We start from the raw sequence: 22,562 nt of genomic DNA, 5'->3' as shown, positions 1-22,562 counted from the left end.
TAATGGTTTTAGGCTATTTATAAAATGGTTGGTTCGGTGATGAAAATGCCAGAAGACGAGTCGACGCCTGAAAGAAGAACCGATAAGATCTTCAGGCAGATGGACAAGAACAAAGATGGAAAATTGTCGTTGGACGAGTTCATCGAGGGTGCGAAAAGCGATCCTTCAATTGTACGACTGCTGCAATGTGATCCTAGTGCACAGGCTCAGTGAGGCCCTGGGCAAACAATGTTTCGCCATTTTCACAAAAATTTCGAATCGAGACCCGGTCCAATTACGCCCCATGGTCACGCATTGCGGTATCACACAACCACCATTCTGCTGTCATTGACCGAGGAAGAGTTTTTTACTTCAATTATAAACGTTTAGGATTTTTTTTTAAATAAAAGAAGAAAACTCTTCCTTTTTCGTCATTCTTACCCAAGGCAACTGAGCACTGTTCTTCTTGCAACAATTTCACGATCGATCAGAAAAGTTCTTCCATCAAAATGTTCGGTGAATAAAGAATTTCTTTTCACCTCACAGACTGAATCAGTGCTAGGGTTCACACGTTTTTTATGGTGTTTTTTTTTAGTATTTGGCATGGAGTATCGAATGAAGCAAGAAGAACTGGGCTTTATCTAGATACGATTTCTGATATATGCTCTTGGATAAGTAACGCGTGAACTATTAAATATGTAAGGGAGCTACCAAAACGTGTTTTTTTTTATTTTTGTATTGTTCTTTGTACGCGTGTCCCCGTTGAAGTTTGCTGCTAATTGGCCGATGTTTACCGGGTGTGATGTACATTTCCATGGCCGACTAGTGGGTTCTATTTATTGCTCCTAAGAGCCTCCATTTATTTATGATTTGTGCATTATTGTTGTTTACCCTTATTCACTCATTAACTCGATTTGGTAGCTTCTGCTCTGACAAAGAATGTTCTTGTAAATCAACCGACGCTTATTGCTACCACGAGCCTCCACCTATTTATGGTTTGTCTATCATTGTTTATTTTTACCTATTCATTGATTTAATTTGGTAGCTTCTAAGCTGACAAAGAGTTTCTGTCATAAAACGGCCTTCGTTTTTTAATTTCCTACAATCAAATCGCAGCACATCTTTCGACAAACTTTCCAGTGCTTCATTCTTAATTATTTTGTACCAGTTTGATTTTATAAAAATCTCTTTCACTATTCTTCAGTATGGAATGCTGGTTTCAATTTTTTATTTTAGTCTATGGAAAATGATTTATTCGTTCTTTATTATAGCACACGCGATACACAAATGCACCGATTCATTGTAGCATTTTCCACCCAATGGGAATTTACCGGGATTGCTAGCCGTGGGTCGTTCTCGAAGACGAGCTGGACCGGCTCCCGAAGGTCCAGAGTTCACTAAGCCTATGGCACTTGCGCATACCGCAAGCTAGTCGAAAAGAAAACATAGGGACTAGTCCAGCTACTGCTCCGTCTCGATAATACAGATCGATTTAATGAACTTTATCACACCATCATCCCCGAGACCTCGACTATACAAGAAGCTAAGCGCTCTCCGATCGTCCGATGCCACGAGAATTTTTTTCTTTCTTTGACTTCTAATATTGATTTTTAGTCACGCTTCGACAAATTAATTATTCGGTTGTTGGTGCAAAAATCAAAGCTCTTGAATTGAATGATTGATGCTATAGCATTTCTTTTAAGAAAAAAAGCAGACGCTGTGTTGATTCTGTCGGTGTTCAATTAAGATTTGCGTTATCAAATGTAATTTAACACTTCTAATGATAATAGTTTTTCATTAATATTTATACTCAATTTTCTTTATCGAATATGTCGGCTGTGTTAAAGCTAAATTAAGCCAACAGATATGTATTTAAGATGTCGAGCTAATTAGATGAAAGACCGACACCCATATTCTTTTATTTAAGATTAAAATAATTTAAATTAATCTGATGTTTTACCTAACAAATAAATATTTGTGAAGAGAATTTTTAAAATTGTGTTAAACAGTTACATCGACAGATTTTCGAGCGACTCTGTCCGATTAACTCTCCACCTCGAGGTGGTTGTAGGTCTTATTTTTATATTTTTAACCTCTTATTGCATCCTCATCAGCAATATTGTGTTACAGGACGTCACTTAATATCAATATTTCAACGATCACATAACAAACTTTTAAGTATCCAATTTTCATGCAAGTGTAATAATAGTAAAAACAATAATATCAGAAATTCATTTGCGTGAAATTTTGCTACATTAGCAACGAAAAGTTAGTGATTAAGCTTACGCGTAAAGGTAAAGATCGTTTTGGAAGAAGACGAATGCTGCTTAGAAAGCGTCTCTTGCTGTCAAATCAGCTGCCAAGCATGAATAACGATATGTATTTATTTTTATTAAAGTTAAAATTATTTGAAAATAAGAAATTCCTCTAAAGTAGAATAAATCAAGAGTTTAGTAATAGTGGCATGTTGGAGGACGACATTCGCAGATATTCAAACAGAAAATGTTCAGCAGAATCGTGCTAAATAATATATTAAGAAAAATATTATATTTCGAAATAGGATAATGCTATGGATTAATAAGCAAAATTGTCTTCGTTTCTAACGATCTTTGCTCAGTAAATAATTAACATCAAAATAAAATAAGCTATGTATTTTAATGTCCATAAAGGATTTCTCGCCAAGCAAGATGAAACTTCTGGGATTTCGTTTAAAGTAACTTCTAATTATGAAGATAATCCAAATAGAATTAGTTTCTACGGTGATTCGTGAACATCTGATTGTCAAGATTGTTTACCACACACCAATTATCATTATTGTGGAATTGACTCGGAAATTAAACTTCCATTAATCGTTAGTCCAGAATTTTCCTTTTGGCTGGATAAGAGCTACATTCTGTAATTTCTCTAGAGCTTCATTTTCGAGACTATTCGCTACTCTGTGAAAGGAAAGAAAGATGAAAATAAATGGAGAGAGAGAAAGAGAGAATGAAAGTTCACGCGCACGCGTACATTTTTAGAGATTTATTTTTATGGATGCGTGTGTACGTGGCTGTATGTGTGTATATCTGTGCAATTTTTGTGCGCGTGTGTTGTATTAAAGACAAAATCGCTATGAGGAGGAAAACAGAAAAAGAAAGAAAAAATTCGAATTAAAAATTGCACAAACTTGCCAGCGTTCGATTAGGATTGCTAAAATTTAAGATAGAAAAATGTGAGATAGCATTTTGCCTAATGAGCAGTTTACATTTACACATATATACAAAAATATATTATATAAAAAATTGGGTATGCAGCAGCAGAGAGTAACGTAAATTAAAAAAGTTAATTAATTAGCTGTGCTGGCATAGGGAGGTATTTCTTATATATTTTTTCAATGTAACCCCGGAAATTAAGAATGTTGACAAGATTTTTATTAATTTTACCGATCAAGCGAGTTAACGCATTCATAAAACAAAACAAAATCATTAGGATCCTACATTTATTATTTAGGAATCTATTTCTTTAGCCAAATTCTGCGCGATCATGCTTTTCATTTATTGACTCTTGAGCTGCATCGTTTGATAAAAGGCGAAAATGTTTCCCTTTTAGAAAGTGTTATTATAGTTATAGAATGTTGTATCCAGATTCTGCGTTCTCTTACTTCTACAGTATTTATTTATATATTTTTTTTAAGTACCGCGAAATGAAAGAAATGTTATATCTCCCTTACACGCTCTAAGATGTACATCTATTTATCTTGTGCTCATTAATGACTAAGTGAAGAAGACTATATAGTTTTATCTCTAATCCAAATAGTCGATGTATAAACAAAAAAAAAATAAATAACCTCATTAAAACTTAGCATATTTAAGAATTCTAAATATATTCGATATTTCTGACTTACTAAAGAGATGATTAAGGTGGCACGCATGTCTGTGGTCAAGATAGAATGTGTACCAAACAAATAATGAGTTAACAAGTAAATTGACAAAGATTCTCGTTAAAAAAATGGTGATACAAATAGCACTGGAATTATATAAAAGTAATGAAAAAGAGATATAATTATTAACTTGAGAAATGCAATCATAGTACCTTAAAGAAAAGTTGAAAGCAATAAATAAGAAAATTATACCAGGTTTGGAACATCTTAAATTTTAAACCATAATTAAAAAGAAAAATAATTTTGAATCTTTTTTTGTAAGTTTTATGCGTATGAAATAGACTCATTCAACAATTAATATTTTTGCTTATGTGCACGAGTGATACTAAATAATTCTTGATCAGCATTAAAAAATCTAGTTTCCAGTGAGCTTATCGTAAAACAATAATGACGCATTAACAATGCTACAACACAAAGTCATTAAATATGAAATAACTTTATTGTACGAGCTGTTGTTATTATATACATATAGCTGTAATTGAGAAGAGTAATGAAAGAAACTGTTACATTCTAATGATGTAATCTATTCAAATTGCATTAAAAGAGTAATATTATTGAATTTATTTGTGCAATTAATAAGAGTTAAACTGAGCTTTATAATTTTCATTGAAATACAATTGGATCAGAACTATCAGCTTTGTTCAGAGTTTAGCTCGTTGGAATAAAGAAATCAGTAATGATCGTATGATTATCAGTATATCGAAATAAGAACAATAAAAACGTAATACTTTCCCCTGTAGTAACGAGTTACTAATGGGAGATTAACTTTTTGCGTCCACTTATTCTTTGCTGTTTAGCACTTGCTAAGCAGCTACTTAAGGTTCGCAAATTGTATAATTAACGCAAGATAAATGAAAATGTAATTAACTCTGTTTTGTGAAGCATCAATTAAATTAATATGTGAACAATAATCGTAGATTTGTAAAAATAAATCCTGAACGGATCGAGATTATTGAAACATCTATGTTTCAGGTAGAGTGCATTAATGTGTATTTAGAAAAATCGGTAAAACTCGTGTGCGACATTAGGAGGATGCAATAGACATCTGTTTCCTTACTAAAATCGTTGAAACTTAGCTTACATAATTTTATGTCTTCACTTTTGATGTATACGTATCTATTTTCTCTTTTATTTTACAGACTATGCAAAATAGTTTGAGATTCCTGCTTTTCTAAACTCTTAAGAAGTAATCGTATTAGAAACAGTTCAGATTCCCTAAAAATTGCAATAAGCCATGAATTGCATAAAATACCTCAACAATAATTGTAATAATTGAATCAGAGGATTGAAAAATGTTGTAATTCGGCATTAATGTAGATAATTATATTTTCTTTATTCGTGTTTACTACAATACTGGTTTACTAATGAAGCTCGAAAATTAAATTATTCATTTTAAAACTTATCGAAGGCTAAAAATGTAACTATTTGTAATTAATTTTCGGAATCAAGAGACATGGTAGTGTCTCGGCGGCAAGTACATATCGCCGAGCGCTACCATGTAACGTATACAGCAAGTTGGTATTAAGATTTATCGATTGTAGTGTGGATTGTATGAACATTAAAATCTTGGAGCTAGAGCTAGCTAGTAATTTTGAAAAGTGCTCCTAGCTTTAAAGGTTGAGGATTTTATCACACACATGCAACAATAAAGGAAAGGACTTTAATCTATTAAATCTAGAAACATCTTCTACAATTATCTATGCCTTATAAAGATTCGTCTGCTCCTTTAAAAAAAAATCTCTATTAATGGGACGTGAGTCATATAGTTAAACCATTCGTTATCTGTATTCTATTATAGTATGTATTGAGATCTATCAATATTCGATAAATACATAAAAAGTTTGCTAAAATTCATTCACTGTACAATTCGTATCATTAAGAAAAATGAAAGTTAATTATTATAATTAATTAAGATACGCTATGTAAACCTTGGGCTTACGCCGGTGTCTCCTCTTTTTAGGTATAGAAAAACTGAACATTTTAAAAAAAATTTTAACTTTTCCTATCTTTTCAAATTCTTCGATATCTGGATACGCTTCTTAGTTTTCTTGTTTTTGATCAAACTTACTGCTGTAAGTATCACTCATTTGTTATCTATCCCCCCCCCCTTCGTCTTCTAGACTATATATATAAAACTATATCAAACAAATTATACCATTACTGATCATTATTCAATAACAATTATTGATGTTTCGCCAAATTTTATCCTCTTGCATTACGCGATTTTCCTCTAGAAGAAAGGTTTAAGTGGAGTAGCAAACATTGAGCTACTTCACTTAAAATATTTTTAATATTTCACTCCGTGCCGCGCGCGCACGAAAAAGTGCGCGAAGGATTATAAAGTATACATATATATTATAAAAACAAGACGATTGTTTAGAACAGAATGAATAATGAAGTGTAAAACTTTCGCATAATTATATTAACAATTTTCCACCGTGCCATGCAACGTCGTTGAATCTCGCATTTAAAATATACACCTCTCTTTTCGTTAAAATGGAATTAAGTAGTACCTATGATAAAAGAATATTAATTTGTAAAGGAGATTATCAATGCGTGTATAATATATAACTTATAGGACGATATTAATGAGAATAATTATACTTTTTTTGAGAGTTCTAAACGGTAATGCTTGATCTATGCGAAAGTTGCATTATTTTTTTCTATATACAATTGTTAAATGTAGCAGTATCAATTATAAATCAACCTTTCGTGTGAAATTCATCGTTTCGTTTTAATTAACGAGAAAACAAAATGATACATTCTATAAATACAACATTGTGTATGATATGTACGATACGTATATGTATATCTATATAGTATTTGTATGATGTGGATATATGCTGATGTCGTACAAACGGAAGCGATGAATAGGAGATATTGAAAAATCAAAGCGCAGCTGGTTCTACGTTGTGTTATTTAATCGATTAACAATTAAGAACGGAACACCGGTAAGATATTAATGTGTTTGCGTATTAAACGACTGTGGAGTGTAAAACGAATAATTTTGATTTGCTTCGCGATTTGTATAAATATATAATATACCGTATGATGTATAACACGTGATTCATTACATATTATATATCATGCAAATTATATATGTATACATAATTAATGTAAGTACAGTTATTAATAGTTGTTTGTTATAAATAAGAACGGATCACTTGTGTATCAGTTATATATTGCTACATTAAAGTGTTGATATTATACTCGTTTAAATTGTGTTTCATTAAGCACAACTATATAAAAGCATGTAATATTATCGTTGAATTTTTTCCTTTCAATCAATGATTAATGCGAAAGAAACGAGATAAAGATAACAAGATATGATTTAAAACGTTATATGCAAAAACTTTTATTTCACATTTCCTTCACACATCAAACTTCTCTCTAATCAACATTTTCTATTATTAAAAATAAAAAGTGGCGGAGCTTGATGAAACTGCGTCGTATATAAATGTATTGTGGATCGGCTTGTATTGATTTGTAATAAATTTGATTGTTTCCTGTGCAGCGAGTCCTCCCAAAAATGCTGATACAGAATGAAGCTCCGCACCACCAAATCGACAAAACTCGTGTACGTAATCATCTTTCGCCAGAGATCCACAGCCCCATTCGCTTAATAATTTATTTATGCAAGCCTATACAACCACAACAAATTCTTAATAACGTAAAAGTTTACAAAAAATGAACTAAAATTTGAAATAATATTACTTTGAGCTTCACTATATCAGGTTCTACTTGGTCGTTAAATTCACCAGGATAAGAGTTATATTCCGTTTGAAACTTCTCGATTCCTCTCAAAACGACGTAATAAACCATCATACTCTCCGGGTTTTCTAAACTTTGTACTGTTCATGAAAAAGTGTTAACTTTTGTTTTAATTCAATAGTATAATAATCATTTTTTCATATTAGCAATTGATTAACATACCAATGTTATTTGTATCTATGGATTTGGGATCGTTCTCGTCAGCAATGCACGTCCCTTTTTCAACATAAATTTCTGAAGCATGTCTACAAAATAATCTCACCTCTCTTTCAGAAATAGAGTCGGAGGCTCTTCCCAATTGCCTTAGCAACTGCAATGTTCTGCGCCAAACTGCCTCCGCATCTGCCGTTGCTTGCTTGTGGTATCTATATTAATAAAAAACGCTAATAAAACTAAAACAATACCGTTTCACAAATAATTTACGAGACATCAAATAATTTTCAAATCTCAATTTACATTTGCTGAAGATTTACATATTTTTCAGTGTCAGCAGTCATGTCCGGTAAGGATCCCTTTAGTGGTAATAAACCACCACCCTCGTTTTCTACAAAATCACGAACAGCCTTAGCAATAATCCAAAAAGAACTGCTCTGAAATTAAATTTGTTTAAGTGAATTTCTTTTGTTGTCTTTGCTTAACTATGATTAAGTAATTATACCTTTGCTGTTAAATTAATGCAGCGCTCATCGTTTAAAATATTGGTAACGTTACTAGGAACTACGGTACGTGAGATAGAAGTATTAACGGCTTTCATAGCTTCCTCAAAATTTTCTTCAATGTTTCTTGAATCGTTTTCATCTTTTCTCATACCTTTCCTTATCATTTCCTTCAATTTTTGTTTGTCTTTATAGTTTCTTGGTAAATCACCATACTCAGCTATCCATTCTTTTAAATATTTATAAAGGATCACCAAATATGGAACGTGAGAATGATCATTAAAATTCATTTCATCTAAATTCATGGAGTCCAAATGCTTTTTTAGACTATCGAATGGTTTATCCAAACGTAAATCTGGTCGCTCATTATCTGGATGAGTTTCTACAACTGTGTGCTCTTTTACTTGGATACGCATATAAGCTATAAATCCAATGCTTTTACATACAATTAAAGGTATATCTAATTCCCATAATTTTTTAGATAAAAGAATTAGAGATCTGTAATTTAAAGATATAATAGAATTTGACAAGGACATTAGTTGCCAAATCATAACAGATTTATTACTTTTCAGTTAAAGAAGTAGCCATAACAACAGTAAAGCTATTAAAGAAATCTGGACTACTATATAAAATTTGTTCAGGCTCTTCATCTATGTAATCCCCTCGTACATCTGGATTTAACTCCAAAAGCATTTGGGTAGCAGTTTGAGCTCTAGATTTTCCAACACTGTCTACATCCAAGAAGAAGCTAAAAGTATTATAAAAAACAAAGCAATCAATGAAATACCTTTAAATATTTGTTTTATAATATTGCTTACTTTGCTCCTATGTCTTCATGTGTAATTTTTTTACCATCTACAATTGTAAAAGCACCAATTCCTGGAAGTACTAAAGATTTTAATATTTCAGTTCCAAGACCGGTTGCATTTATAAGGCAAATATGTGCTGCTTCCAATGATGCTTGACCATGGTCACCCCATAATCTACAATTGCAAACAAATATATAGCAAAATTCAATACAATTAAAAATGCAAGGTAATACTTTCAATCAAAGTTTGTCTTCTTCACAAATGATAATAGCGTGTATAATATTTCATGTAACCTCCAAATTAACTGACATTTCATTTACCTCAATTGTCTATCATATTTTCGATTTTTCTCAGATTGTTCGGGTGATTTAGGAGCTGGTGATGCCATAATAAGTACCTAGAAATTCTATATGATATTTAAAAATTAAACCAGTTTTCGTAAATTCATACGAACTGCGACTTTGGCATATACAAAAATGTAATGTGAAAACAGCGTTGCCAACTCCGCCATTTTGAATTATGCTACGCTGTATAGTACGTGGCTATCGATTTGTTTGCTAATGAATTATAGAGCAGCACAAGCTATACTTTCGGCTTACTGTGAAGTCGGCCCGAGTCTCGACCGCTCGCAATAATACACTTAAAATCCCGAACAATAATATATATGTTACCTGTAATCGAATAATTTATAATAGTTAAGCTTATAAATAGTTTTGTATTTAAAGTACTGCATGAATACCATTAAACTATCGTATCTTCATGCAAAATGTAGGCTTCAAATTAAAATCATAATAAATTTATTAATTATGGCAGCTAATTCTTGATCGTTTATAGAGACCGTGCACACTAGCACAATGACAGTGAGATAAGAATGTATTTTGGTGTATATGCATATACTATCAGCGCAAACTATCGGTCAATTTTCGCAGTTTTTCAGTATAATTTATATTGACACTTCGCTATCATTGTGTTGGTGTGCAGTGTGTGCACGGTCTCCATAACGAGTTAATGAAAGAATTGTAGTCAATCTTTAAAAGGCTATTTTGCTTTTGGTATATCAAGTCAGCGCTGTAGCGTAGACGACAAGTTTGCCGTTTATCAAGCGGCGAGCTTGGGTTCGATTCTTGGCGAAGCTTAAGATTTATTCATTTTTTTTTTAATTACAAGGATTTTTTTTTAATAACCATTAACTTATTGGAGTCAATAATAAATATAAAAATGCATTTGTTAACAGATTAATACATAAACATTGAGTTTATTATACCTCAACTCATTTGATATTATAAGAACGCATTTTTTGTATTTATTATCAAATCTAATAAGTTTAATGGCTACATATAAGCATTTTATAATAATTGAAAACTAATGTAGGAAAGTTTTAATTTCGGGCTGGGACCTTCGGTAATTTAACTTTTACCGAAGTATTAGGAAAAGGATTTTGTTTTGCTTTGCGAGTCGCGTTTGGGGTAAACGTATTATAGAGTAAGAGAGAGGTCCGAGAATCGACATCGTTCCTTGTCGCTCCCGAGATCTACCAAAGTTTGTCGGAGAAGACCGATACACGTATGTACCGGTGGAAGAGTGTGCGTGCTACGACTGGGGAAGCATCTCACGAACATAGCAGCAGCTTTCTATGTGTGAGAGCTGTGCGCGCAGAGGACGTCATGGTAGGGACTAGTAGGGAGTTCACAGTGTAGGTGTGTTGTTTTGTCAAAGCTCGAGTCAGCTCGAGTTCGGTTTTGTCAAGTTGTGATGGGTGTAATATAATATCATTAAATAACCAAGCAATATTAAAGCGCAAATTTGATATAGAAAATGTTTGAGTCCCCAGTATGGAATCCAAAAAAAGATGAGAACCTTTACAAGACAGCTGGATCGTTGCACCTTCGTAAATACGGTCAGTTTTTTGAAAGTTTAGCAGAGAAAAGCTGGAAAAATGACTCTTTATTTGAGTCATTTTTGGAAGGACCTATTCGACTTTGTTATAGAGCAGTGGAAGACGTTAGCATACTGTCACTAATAGAAATGGAGAATAAAATGTATTCTAAAATATTGGCAACTATAGCTGGAATGTGTAAAGAGATCAGGTTGTTAAAAATAGAGGCTCAGAGTTTTTATAGAAAATTTTTTATGCATGGAGAAAAAAGTATAGAGAGTAGTAATAACTTTATCAATAATGCTCTTCTATCAGATCTTCAGAATTTATTTGTTTATGTTAAAAGGATATTTAAAGTTGTGCAACTATCGGCCCAACAATTAGCTGGCTTGGGAAATAAAAATCATGATATTTATTTACCAGCTTTCATAGAGCACTTTCTAGACCTTTTTATTATACTCTTAACTATTGATAATGTCATTGATTCTCAGCCTCAAATATTGGATCAATGGAAAAAATATAGAATTCAAGTTCATACAGTTATGCAGAATCCAAGCCAATTTGATATTTCTGAAGATAAACTTGAAACATTTGAAAAATTGCTAAAGGATCTGCAGGAAACCTTATTAAAAAAAGACTTATTTTCAAAATCCATTGATTGTGTAATGGAAGTTAAACTGCACAATATTCCAAATATGAATGATCAATTAATGGGATATTTGAAGAATCTAATGTCAGACATAGAGAGTAAGCCAGGAGATAATGCTGCAATCAATAAATCCTGGATTAGAGTGAATGTAGGAATTGTTGTTGCATCTAAATTATTCGGAGCATGCGATAAGAAGCTTATAAAACGAATAGTAGAAGCTAATAAAAAGTATTATGCAGTTACTTTAGTAGGTAATGTTATTTGGATACCAAGCGTATTTCTCAATCATTTTTTACCCAAAGAAGCTGGGAGCATAGTGAGTAATCAAATTGGTGAAAAAATCCTATTAAGTAGGACTCAAAGGTTACCCCAAAGTGTAAATACTCTAGTCTATAGAGCTATGATATGGTGTGTAGAATTACAAAGCCTTACAACGAAAGCAGATTTTCAAGTAGCAGATATTGCAAAAAAACGTATATTATTAACTGAAATCTTTACATTGTTTTTGCAAATAAAAGAAAGTATATTTTTTGTAACAAATTTGTATGCAGCTTTGTCAAAACCAATGAGCAAAAGTATAGTTCATTTGATTTGTAGATTGATTGAAGTACAACGGGCTCTTCAGACATCATTTTATATGCTAGGGCCAGTAATAGTGCAGTCACAGTTGCAAGTAGCACAGCTTCTCAGTCATCAAATATTAACCTTATTGGAGAATGCTAGAAAAGGCTTAATGCAAAAGGATAAGGGATATAGTAAGGAGAAGCTTGATGCTTTATCCTTAGTAGGATTAAGTGTTAAATTATTGAGTGGACCAGGTAGTGCTGATAGAAGACTAATAGCTCGATGTGCTTTAGCCAGTGCTAGTCAGCTAGCTGACACCTTTAAAGAAGAGGAAATTATCAAACTGAGGTTTCTTCTGGACAGTTATGATATTATCATAGACTTACAAGACCTTGTAGCAGAGATGTGTGATTATTCTATATTGTTGTATCATCAAAATATAGTTCCAGCCTATTTCTCCTCTGTACACAACAGCAATTTTGGTATAAGTCATATTGTTCATATCTTCAATGCTTTTAACAGTGCCATAGAGGATCAAGAATCATCAGAAACTACAGAAACCAAAGTAGAAGAGTTTAAGCAACATCTGATACAGTATATTATGGAGCCTGCTTGCAGGGAAATAGAAACCAGCTTGAGGCTTCATGTTCACGCTCATCTTAACGTGGACTCCACAAATCCTTTTCATGTCGGCATTAGGGACGGTAGTCGCATAACGCGCTCTGTTCCCTTGCCTCTATCAAAAACCATTTTTTTTCCTAAACGATTTGTAGAAAATTATTTGGATGATAAATTTTATAATCACACTACAGTAGCTCTACATGACTGGAAAACTTACAGAACGATGCACACTTTGGCAAATTACAAACTGGGTCTGGAGACTGTACAGAATCATTTACCTACTCAAACTTTGGAGCAAGGAGTTGATGCCCTAGAAATCATGAGAAATATACATGTATTTGTCTCTAAATATCTATATAATTTGAACACTCAAACTTTTATTGAACAGTCTAGCAGTAACAAACATTTAAACACCATAGGAATACGACACATTGCAAATTCTATAAGAACACATGGAACTGGGATCATGAGCACTACTGTGAATTTTGTCTACCAATTCTTGAGAGTGAAACTGCATACATTCTCCCAATTTTTATTTGATGAACACATCAAATCTCGCTTAATGAGAGATATTAGATTTATTAAGACGCAAAGAGAGAATGGTGCAACACCTTATACTTATGTGAGAGCAGAGCAATTTCAAAAGGGAATCAGGAAATTGGGAGGAACTGGTGGGATGAGTTACCTTGATCAGTTTCGCCAGTTGATCACTCAGATAGGAAATGCCTTAGGATACGTTCGATTAATACGTTCTGGGGGTTTGCATGCAAGCTCCAATGCAATTTCATTCTTACCCAATATAAACTCGAGTACCCCTTTCGAATCAATGTGCAAGAATGTAAACTATAGTGAGTCCACTCAAGCAGCAGCCAGACGACTTGAAGAGGATATTACTGATCTAGTTCGAAACTTTACCGAAGGAATTCAATACTTCAAGCTTCTAGTTGATGTTTTCGCCTCGGCTTTTCGGGATCCTAAATCCTATCATTTGCATCAATTTTATGCTATCATTCCTCCACTGACCTTGAGCTTTGTAGACAATTCGATGTCGAATAAAGAGAAGATGTACAAGAAGAATCAAACCGGTGCGGCGTTCACCGATGATGGATTTGCGATGGGGGTAGCTTATATAAACGCTCTGTTGGACCAAAGCTTGGATTTGGATGGTTTACATTGGTTTAAGACTGTAGAAGAATATATGAATCAAGAAAGATCAGCTGCCGATGCAAAAATTGAGCATAATGACGAAAAATTGCAACAGACAAGGGCTTTGACGTTAAAACGAATCGAGGAGAGAAGCGCAGAGTTTCAACTGTTATACTATAGTCTTTCTGGAGCCAGAGTGTTTTTTAAACAGCCAGAATCGTAATAGTCTCTTTGGTTCTCTTCGTCCAACATTGTACGTTCTATTTCATTTCTAAATATTATTTATACATATTGTATATTTATCTCTTTTACAGTGTAAAATGTATGTATTAAAAGGAATTGGTTGAACATTTTTATAGCTAATACACTCTATATCCCTCTAAATTTATATAATTCAAAAAATATCTAAAATACAAAAATAAATAAACTATTTTTTAAATGAATAATAAACAATATCATTAGCCATTTGTAATGATGTTTTGTGGGATAAAGACAGTATCAGGTCTTATCGTTAGCACGCCTATCCATTTCTTTTATCAATAGGCATTTGGTTGTTGTATGATTTGTGTTTATTGCACGTGTAAGTGTTTATGGAGCACAAAGATACTATTACATATATGTAAATGCTTAACTACAAGTTTTTATATATAAATATTTCATTTTCTAAATTGTTAAACATTACATTATTTATTAAAAGTTTATTAATATGTAATATGACTAGGATGTGTTGCAACTAAATGTATAACAAATCAAGAGTTATTTTGTTATGAGATTAATTATACATACTATAAATAATGGCACTACTGCACAAATATTTGTTTTTTCTATTATACTTATATATAATAATTAGTACATCTGTAACATAATCTAAATACAGTATACCAAAACGTGATTAGACTATTAGTAAATAAAGATCTATACATATCTAATCATCATAAGTCAACAATAATTTCTATAAGCAGCACTAACAGTAGCTGCTAGGTGACATGCCATTTTTCATTGCAACCGTTTATACACAATTGAACTAATATCCAACATTTTATATAACGAGATGCTTGTCAAATACATATAAAATATTATTATTAAATTTAATATCACATAATAATCTTTCAATACAAGAAAAATGTTTAAGACTTCCATTTTATAAATATTAAAAAGGAAACAGAAAAACATTAACAAAATTAATTTTTATCTTACATTTCTATCCCATATCAGTTTAATATATGCAATTATAATAATTTTCTGACTAAACAATCATCTTAAAATTCCATTCATCAGTGATACAAGCACTGCTTCTCCCTTCATTAAAATATTATGTTAGTTACTGCATCTTCTAATTCAAATATTTTCAAGTACTATATTTTTCCCTAAAATTAATGACTATGAAGTAACTGAGATTCTTTTCGACCTTGCTCAATATTATTTAGATATGCTTGTTATTTCAACAGAATTGAAAATAATTTAAGAAATAGATTGCTCTAGACCTTATCTTGTCTAGATGATTCATCAGGATCTAGTAAGTCGTCGCAAGATGCGGTTGGAGGGAGCAATTGCCGTCCGCCTTTCTTCTTGCTCCGTGTAAATACTTTTGTAAGTTGTGCAAATTTACGTCGAGATACTGCATAAATAAATAAACCATTGGAATACAAACATATTTAAGACCTATTGATATCTTATACCTTTGCCCATATTTCTAAGCCTTTCCCTAAACAGATCCTCATCATCATGGCCACCTTTTGTAGTTTCAGTTCCCTGTACTTTTGAATCTAAAATATTTTTACATTATTGAAAGTCTCAATTCTTAGATATAAAAAATAACTCACACCATTTTCTAACGTAGATAAGAAATCTTCATTCCATCTTAACTCTGCCATAAACTCTTCATTCTGTAAGAACATTGCGATTCTTTCATCCTCCAACATAGGATTATCTTGAGCATAAAGAGCATCAGCATCATCAGGAGCTTGTTGAGGTAAGCGAAGAAATGATTCTGGTAATTGGCCTAACAATGGAGGCTGCCACTTTTGAAAACTCTTTAAAGATTTGCTTGTTTCTGCTTTTGGGGATATAGATGCTTGTGGGACTTCTTCATTTTGCTCCATTTCACTTCTGATTTTTTCATTTTCATTGTCTGTACTCATAGTCAAAAGTTGATCAATCGTTGTGTCAACTGCTCCTTGGTTAGAACGTAAAACAACCTAAAATAGTGAAATTATTCCCTTTTCGAATAACAAAACTAAAGCTGTTAAAACAACATTCATACCTCTATGACATCATCATCCATCTGTGGAAACATGTTCTTAAAATCCGCCATTGCCTGGTAAAATTCTAAGGTAGTTTGTTGCTGTTGTTGTTGTTGTTCAGTAGCAGAAGCCATTTTGCATAAGTAATTAAGGCTATTAACAAACTTACAGAGTGTAACCAGGAATTACCAAGTATTATGTTTCATTTCATAGCATAAGTATAATGTTACTTGATGTATATTATAACAATATTATCCCTCACGAATTTACTAGTTTGAATTTTTCCATCTTCACACATACACACACACTACCGGTATTATTCACATACTTTCTCAATTATGAGTTTGTCAAATACTTCTTGACATCTTAACATGTGTTACACAACATTTTCATGTACAACTGTTAACAAATTTCAAAAATTTTGTTTAAAACTGTGTAGATACGTAAATCATTATTTTATAGTTAAGTAAATTATTATTGTTATTATCTGTCAAAATTTCTTCTCCCCAACCTGAACCTTTCTTGCTACTTACCTAACTACACCCTACCCCAGAGTTGCCAAGTGTAGTACATATGTACATAGTAGTACATATATACTTTCGGTATGTACATATACATACTACCGTAGTACCAAAAAGCGACATATCCTATAGCGTAGTACTATTTTAGGTACTACGCTATAGTCGCTGCTGATACATACGTATACCTTGTGCAGTCTGCATTCGTTATATCAAAATTCACTTACTATAGAGCATAGTACTATTCAAGATGGCGGACTTGGTAACGCTGGTCGTTGCCAGCTGCTAACAGCTAAACCCTCATCAGTGTTCGTGGTCTTTTTCGCTGCTCTATCAAACTGCTGTAATTAATTGAAATAAGACAAACATATGTTTTCTCACTCTAACTCATTGCACTAATGCAACAATGTAGCGTAAAAGAACAGACTTAGTGATATATGACTAAATCTATTACATACATGACTACAATGACCGCGTTCAAAATCTTTAGCGCTAAGATAGCGCTATATCATGATTGGCCAATTGAATCAATTTCACCAATCATGACACGTATTTTGCCTAGAGATACCATAGTGGCATAGTACAATAGTACATACATAAAGATTTGGAACGCAGCCATACATGTATACAACAGTGTATAGTCCATATGCGTCACACACCAAGAATCGAGTTCAATCGCGTTCAATCGCGTTGGCAATCTCTAATCTCCATAGTCCATTCAAGATTCAAGTCCATTTGAGTCCATTTCTCCATTCCATTCGCACTGGTTTGGTTCGGACTTGGTTAACTTTTGCTTCCATCGAAGCAGTGAATTTTAAGGCAATATATAGTTTTTCTGGCTCAATAGTACATGAGTATTCCTTAGTTTTTCACTGTTTAAATTTTATAATTGATTTTTATTCATGATTAATTCATGGTACAGTGATGTCATCCTTTGTTTATGGGCAAAAATCGTTTAAACCTACTCCGCCGTTAAAAGGCAGCTTTCCGCTAGATCACAACGGATATTGTAAAGGTATAATGGTAAAATATATGCGTTGCTTAAGGGAACACGACAATGAAAATACAAAATGCAGAGAAATTGCTAAAGAATATCTCGGTTGCCGAATGGATAACGAGCTTATGATGCGTGAAGATTGGTCAAAATTAGGTTTTAACGATAATTTACAGAAAGAAACATAACAACATCTCTACTCCATCTTATCCAAAGCTTGCTAACTTCCCAATCTCCACTTTTACTTATTCTTCATCTTCAACCACCTTTGTTTCCAATAACCTTAGTCCCTATTCTTCTGACCATACAACGATATTGTGAACTTGTTTTCAATATTGCTCCTAAATTGGAGTTGTGACAGGTTCCTATAAGTGCTTAAAGCTGTTAAAATTATCAGATGATGCATAAAGATATATTACTGTTGGATCGACATGAACAAATATATTAATACTGAAATTTATGGTAATTTCCTCATGAGAATTAAGATGGCCAATATTTCTGTGTTCAAATATTTAACTCAGAAATACATATTTGTATAAACATACCCAATACTGCAAGTATATAGCTGCATGAATACTGCCAATAAGACAGAAAATATTACACCTGTATTAAGAGATAAAAGTTAAAAATATATTATAAGAAGAGTATACCATTGTTAAGCTTAGAGTATTTATCAGCTCAATGTTATACGAAAAGGTTAGCAATATTTAAATATAAAAGTTATAGATATATACTCAAATAATAGTGAGCAAAATATTCTGATTAAAAACTAGCTCACCTAATACCAAGAGTGATTTTTGTGGACATAATTGGTCAGCTAATTGGAAAAGATATAATAAAAGCTTAAGATAATATTTATTTAAAAATAAAAAGCTCAGAATGTCTCATACATCTAATAGAAGAAAAGTGCTGGTTGGCTGTACTGGTAGTGTTGCTACAATAAAACTTCCCTTGTTGGTTGATAAATTATGGGAGCATAATATTGATGTTAGAGTTGTTGTAACAGAAAGAGCAAAACATTTTTTAAAAGAAGCGGAATTACCATCAGGGATTCAAGTGTTGTCAGATACAGTTGAGTGGGCTGCTTGGCAAGATAGGGGAGATCCTGTTTTACATATAGATTTAGCAAAATGGGCAGATTTATTTTTAATTGCACCATTAGATGCAAACACGCTTGGTAAAATGGCTAGTGGAATATGTGACAATATTTTAACATGTGTAGCTCGTGCTTGGGATCCCTCTAAACCATTATTGTTTTGTCCAGCAATGAATACAAAAATGTGGGAACATCCAGTTACAGCACCTCAAGTAAGAGCATGGATTTGCTGATGTCTTATATGTATAATATAAATTTATATTTTATCTACTAATAATATATAAACATTTGATGTTAGGTGGCATTACTTAAGTCCTGGGGTTACAAAGAGATATCATGCATCACTAAAATGCTTATGTGTGGTGATACTGGTAATGGAGCAATGGCAGAGGTTGATACTATTGTTCAAACTACATTACGGTTACTTAATCCTTGGGACCCATATTCACCTCCTGAGTTTCGACATAAATAAAATTAGAAATTTAAGAAAGTGTAAAAGTATTTGTTTTTAAAACGAAATATCACTGGTTCTCTACTTTCAACAAAATGGATATTGTAATTATAAATGCACTTCTAAAAAGCTACTACTGCATAATTTTTGCTCAAATATAGGCTAGCAAATTAGAAAATATTTTGCAAAAGATAGCAGTAATATATTTCAGTTCAATCACTGTAAAAGTATTGAAAATAAGGACTAGTTCTGTTGACATATCGTTTATAATTAAGTCACTAAAAAATCTATGCATGTTTTATCAAATGATTGTTACTTAAAAAGATATTTCTTTCATTTATCTCAATAAAATCAATATGAAGAACTTTATTTAAGCAAACATGGAAAGAATGTATATTCAGCTTATTGTAAAATCATTTTACTTCTTTCTATATATATATATAAACTTATTAATCATAAAGTTACATTTATAGAAAATTTTGTTAAGCCATGAGCTCCTTAAAAACTTTCTCTATCTTCAGGTTCAAAACCATTGTCTGAAGAAAGACTGGCTACTTTCTAAATATGTGTGAATTTATTGTAATGTTCTTAATGATACTTTTAATCTGTACTGTAAATAATGTAAATTTTGTATTGAAATCATAAGTTCAATAATTAAAAATAAGTTATTTATATCTAATTACTTAGTTAAACCAGTTCTTGTTGAAATTAAATGTTTACACATATTTATATACAAAGTCTTCATATTTTGTTTATTTAATATTACCATTGGATATACATATCTGATCAGATTAAAATAAGTTTAACAATAGTAATTATTTAATTAAATAAAATTGATTGGAATTTAATAAATTTAAATATATTTTTGCATAGGCACATACTATTTATCATTAAAATGCCAGCGATCACTGTATTGTTATGGTCCAAAGTGGAAATATAATATATCTACCAAGTGAAACACAATTCTTACAAAACATTTAATTAATGCCTATCATAATTCTTTATTTCCCACTCATACAAAATATAGTTTAGTACAAAAATTTCTTAATTGAGCTACCAACAAAAAATTTCTTTTAATTAAAATTATTTATACATTTCTCTATGGTCAATTTATAGCAATTTTTATCTTCATAAACGATTCATAGTAAAATAACCATGATTGGTTACTGAAGTTCCAACAGAATTTATACATAAATATAATTGTTTAATTAAAATGATATGAACATGTTATAAAAAAGTATAAAACATCTAAGTCTATTTTAATGTCAATCTCCCACAATCATGGAAAGCTTTACTTATGATTACTTTTAGAATCTATTTGCATCAACTGCATCTACGTAGCGAGTCAATGTGTGTGGATCACTTCTTACCCAAACCCATCTAAACAGAAAAAAAACTGCATCTTCATCAATGGAAAATTGTATTCGGTACATTCTTGGCATTATTGTTTTATTAAAACTGATTGCAGTAACTCATGATTCAAAATGGTATAAAAAAGAGAAACTTTTCTAATTCATTATGACACCTCTGAAGCTATGAATAATTAAAAATGTATTGATTACCTATTGTGTGATTTTTAAGACTTTGATGTTCTACATTAATATTAATAGCTGTTTTATTTAACAACAAAAATTGGAATTCTCTACGGATTTTTTCTTTCATTCAATTTGAAACTTACATTTTCAGTAATGTAACTTCTTAAACGTAAAATTATAAATATAATTCATTTGTCTGTCTCTCTCTCTCTCTCTTCCTCTCTCGCTTCCTCTCTCACTCACTCATTATTGCGTGGTGCATACCGTGCATACATATCACAGTTGACAAAACTGAAGCACGCTTTGTGCTTTTTGCTATCTAAATCGTACAGATGGTATACTGCGAGTAATTGAATCATATGTAGTTCAGCTATAGTGTAGTATATAAATTTTTATGTAAAGTACAGGGTGAAATTAGCCAAATGGTAAAGGATTCAATTTCCCGCAGCGTAAAATACACACTATATATATGTAATACTTATTGACTCAACATTTTTGCTATGGCATTTGATTTAGATAGAAAGTTTATTATAGTACCGTAGAACATTGATTAGCTTAAGTTTAAATTGTTCCATGTACAGTCATTTAAGTATCACGACCATTTTCAAAGGCTGACTATTTTTTATAAGGCGGAATTGGATGGAATTGATTTAGTGTGACATTGAAAAGATGCTTTAACTAACAAGTCTTTTTTGAACACGACTGTATTGGAATTTGCTTTCGGCGAAATCACTCATTCTTCTTCTAATGTGAAATATCTATATAGTATAGACATAATCAATTTTTTCTAGTAAACATACATCATTATTCATCACCGTTGACTTTGCGTTTTAGTATTACACATAAGTAAATCTTGCGATGTGCCTTGGTATAATGAATAAAGTGACAGTAATAATTATTTTAAAAGAGAATGTTTGTTTGACGGCACTGCTAGATACAATTTTTGATTTCTTCGGTAGGTTAGTTTCAACATCGTTCGTATCCACTATACGAGGGCAGCCCATCCAAACCGATGCTGATAATTTTTGTTTTTCGTGAGCAACTTTCATTCGGAGATCGTCAAATTCCCAGAAACCTTTACCTTTAAAGAAATACGTTTTTCCTACAAAATACATTTGCAATTAAATACCCTCTTTAAATAGAATAAAACTAAAAATGGATAGTTCTCTACCATTGGTCCATTGAAAGACAGCGTCTATGTTATATCCTACGCCAGCAAACATTATCATATCCCTCGGGTAATCTAGTTCCACGAAGTTTATCGATTCGTCAAATCTGTAATAAATAAGCATCGAATGAAATTGTGTAGTTAAATTTTAACTCGGAATGTTTTCTTATAACATGTTTTATTAAGAATTATCAAAAAATTCTACTGTAAAAATTTAATTATTGCATTTTGAAATCATTGTTAGTTAAATTTTGTTACATAAATACCTCCAGTATTCAGTACCACTGAAGAAGTAAGTTCTGCCGTTGTGTCCCCATACCAAAGCTCCGTCAATCTTTTCTATGGAATCAGGAAGACCAAGTGTAGCCAAGGATCTTGGATACCCTGGTTCCAGTATATTCGCGTTAAACACGTAATATTTTCGACCTACAAAGAATACAATTTTCTTATCCGGTCTTTCGTAGACGGCATCCACGTGATCGATGTCTTCCGGTAAATGAAACAAGCGTGTAATTTCCGCTGGATATCCTTCGTATAATCCTTGTTCACCAATTCTCCATAAATACT

The 22,562-nt window shown here is 32.1% G+C and overlaps 6 protein-coding genes across 10 annotated transcripts in view; 3 read left to right on the top strand and 3 right to left on the bottom strand.

Annotated features, from left to right (window-relative positions):
• The window catches only part of Nca (neurocalcin homolog), a 101,188-nt gene extending 94,071 nt beyond the window's left edge, over nt 1–7,117 (top strand). Inside the window, exon 5 of the mRNA XM_066732942.1 lies at nt 13–7,117. Coding sequence (XP_066589039.1) covers nt 13–213 — 201 coding nt within the window. The 3' untranslated portion in view covers nt 214–7,117. The remainder of the gene's footprint in view (nt 1–12) is intronic.
• Nucleotides 7,118–7,228: 111 nt separating this feature from the next.
• On the bottom strand, nt 7,229–9,977 carry APP-BP1 (Nedd8-activating enzyme E1 regulatory subunit APP-BP1). Its single transcript, XM_066732940.1, has 10 exons — nt 9,874–9,977; nt 9,589–9,805; nt 9,455–9,531; nt 9,144–9,308; nt 8,891–9,073; nt 8,328–8,823; nt 8,126–8,259; nt 7,832–8,034; nt 7,613–7,749; nt 7,229–7,539 (listed from the first exon to the last, which is right to left on the bottom strand). Exons 2-10 carry the CDS (start codon nt 9,643–9,645, stop codon nt 7,309–7,311), a joined length of 1,683 nt encoding a protein of 560 aa, XP_066589037.1. The 5' UTR covers nt 9,646–9,805; nt 9,874–9,977; the 3' UTR covers nt 7,229–7,308.
• Nucleotides 9,978–10,801: 824 nt separating this feature from the next.
• SWIP (strumpellin and WASH-interacting protein) lies at nt 10,802–14,342 on the top strand. The gene has a single exon (XM_066732782.1). It carries the CDS (start codon nt 10,950–10,952, stop codon nt 14,211–14,213), a length of 3,264 nt encoding a protein of 1,087 aa, XP_066588879.1. The 5' UTR covers nt 10,802–10,949; the 3' UTR covers nt 14,214–14,342.
• A 711-nt stretch (nt 14,343–15,053) lies between these two features.
• LOC136776877 (CUE domain-containing protein 1-like) lies at nt 15,054–16,787 on the bottom strand. Its single transcript, XM_066732783.1, has 4 exons — nt 16,254–16,787; nt 15,816–16,188; nt 15,670–15,756; nt 15,054–15,608 (listed from the first exon to the last, which is right to left on the bottom strand). The coding sequence occupies exons 1-4, from the start codon at nt 16,365–16,367 to the stop codon at nt 15,469–15,471; spliced, it is 714 nt and encodes a 237-aa protein (XP_066588880.1). The 5' UTR covers nt 16,368–16,787; the 3' UTR covers nt 15,054–15,468.
• Nucleotides 16,788–17,931: 1,144 nt separating this feature from the next.
• On the top strand, nt 17,932–20,255 carry Ppcdc (phosphopantothenoylcysteine decarboxylase). Its single transcript, XM_066732635.1, has 2 exons — nt 17,932–19,053; nt 19,140–20,255. The coding sequence occupies exons 1-2, from the start codon at nt 18,625–18,627 to the stop codon at nt 19,311–19,313; spliced, it is 603 nt and encodes a 200-aa protein (XP_066588732.1). The 5' UTR covers nt 17,932–18,624; the 3' UTR covers nt 19,314–20,255.
• Nucleotides 20,256–20,395: 140 nt separating this feature from the next.
• The window catches only part of Mmp2 (Matrix metalloproteinase 2), a 51,244-nt gene continuing 49,077 nt past the window's right edge, over nt 20,396–22,562 (bottom strand). For all 5 annotated transcript variants that reach the window (XM_066732630.1, XM_066732632.1, XM_066732631.1 and 2 more), the window contains 3 exons: nt 22,262–22,560; nt 21,999–22,102; nt 20,396–21,929 (listed from right to left, as the gene is read on the bottom strand). In XM_066732630.1, the coding sequence (XP_066588727.1) occupies nt 21,664–21,929; nt 21,999–22,102; nt 22,262–22,560 (669 nt within the window). In that variant the 3' untranslated portion in view covers nt 20,396–21,663. The remainder of the gene's footprint in view (nt 21,930–21,998; nt 22,103–22,261; nt 22,561–22,562) is intronic.

The sequence above is a fragment of the Prorops nasuta genome, unplaced genomic scaffold, assembly GCF_024137725.1.
Source record: "Prorops nasuta isolate Cenicafe-Biocafe unplaced genomic scaffold, Cenicafe_Pnas_1.2 PNAS00010, whole genome shotgun sequence".
In the NCBI taxonomy this organism is placed as follows: Eukaryota; Metazoa; Arthropoda; class Insecta; order Hymenoptera; family Bethylidae; genus Prorops; species Prorops nasuta.
The sequence above is the reverse complement of the archived record's forward strand: the minus strand, read 5'-3'. Positions and strand labels throughout refer to the sequence as shown.

Bases quoted from the DNA above. Each gene is read 5' to 3' on its own strand.
- SWIP (XM_066732782.1), top strand. From the start codon at position 10,950: ATGTTTGAGTCCCCAGTATGGAATCCAAAAAAAGATGAGAACCTTTAC.
- Ppcdc (XM_066732635.1), top strand. From the start codon at position 18,625: ATGTCTCATACATCTAATAGAAGAAAAGTGCTGGTTGGCTGTACTGGT. The intron at 19,054-19,139 runs GTAAGAGCATGG...ATTTGATGTTAG, and splicing joins ATCCAGTTACAGCACCTCAA to GTGGCATTACTTAAGTCCTG.
- LOC136776877 (XM_066732783.1), bottom strand. From the start codon at position 16,367: ATGGCTTCTGCTACTGAACAACAACAACAACAGCAACAAACTACCTTA. The intron at 16,189-16,253 runs GTATGAATGTTG...TCACTATTTTAG, and splicing joins TGGATGATGATGTCATAGAG to GTTGTTTTACGTTCTAACCA. The intron at 15,757-15,815 runs GTGTGAGTTATT...AAAATATTTTAG, and splicing joins CTTATCTACGTTAGAAAATG to ATTCAAAAGTACAGGGAACT.
- APP-BP1 (XM_066732940.1), bottom strand. From the start codon at position 9,645: ATGGCGGAGTTGGCAACGCTGTTTTCACATTACATTTTTGTATATGCC. The intron at 8,260-8,327 runs GTATAATTACTT...ATTTAATTTCAG, and splicing joins GCATTAATTTAACAGCAAAG to AGCAGTTCTTTTTGGATTAT. The intron at 8,035-8,125 runs GTAAATTGAGAT...TTATTAATATAG, and splicing joins TATGTAAATCTTCAGCAAAT to ATACCACAAGCAAGCAACGG.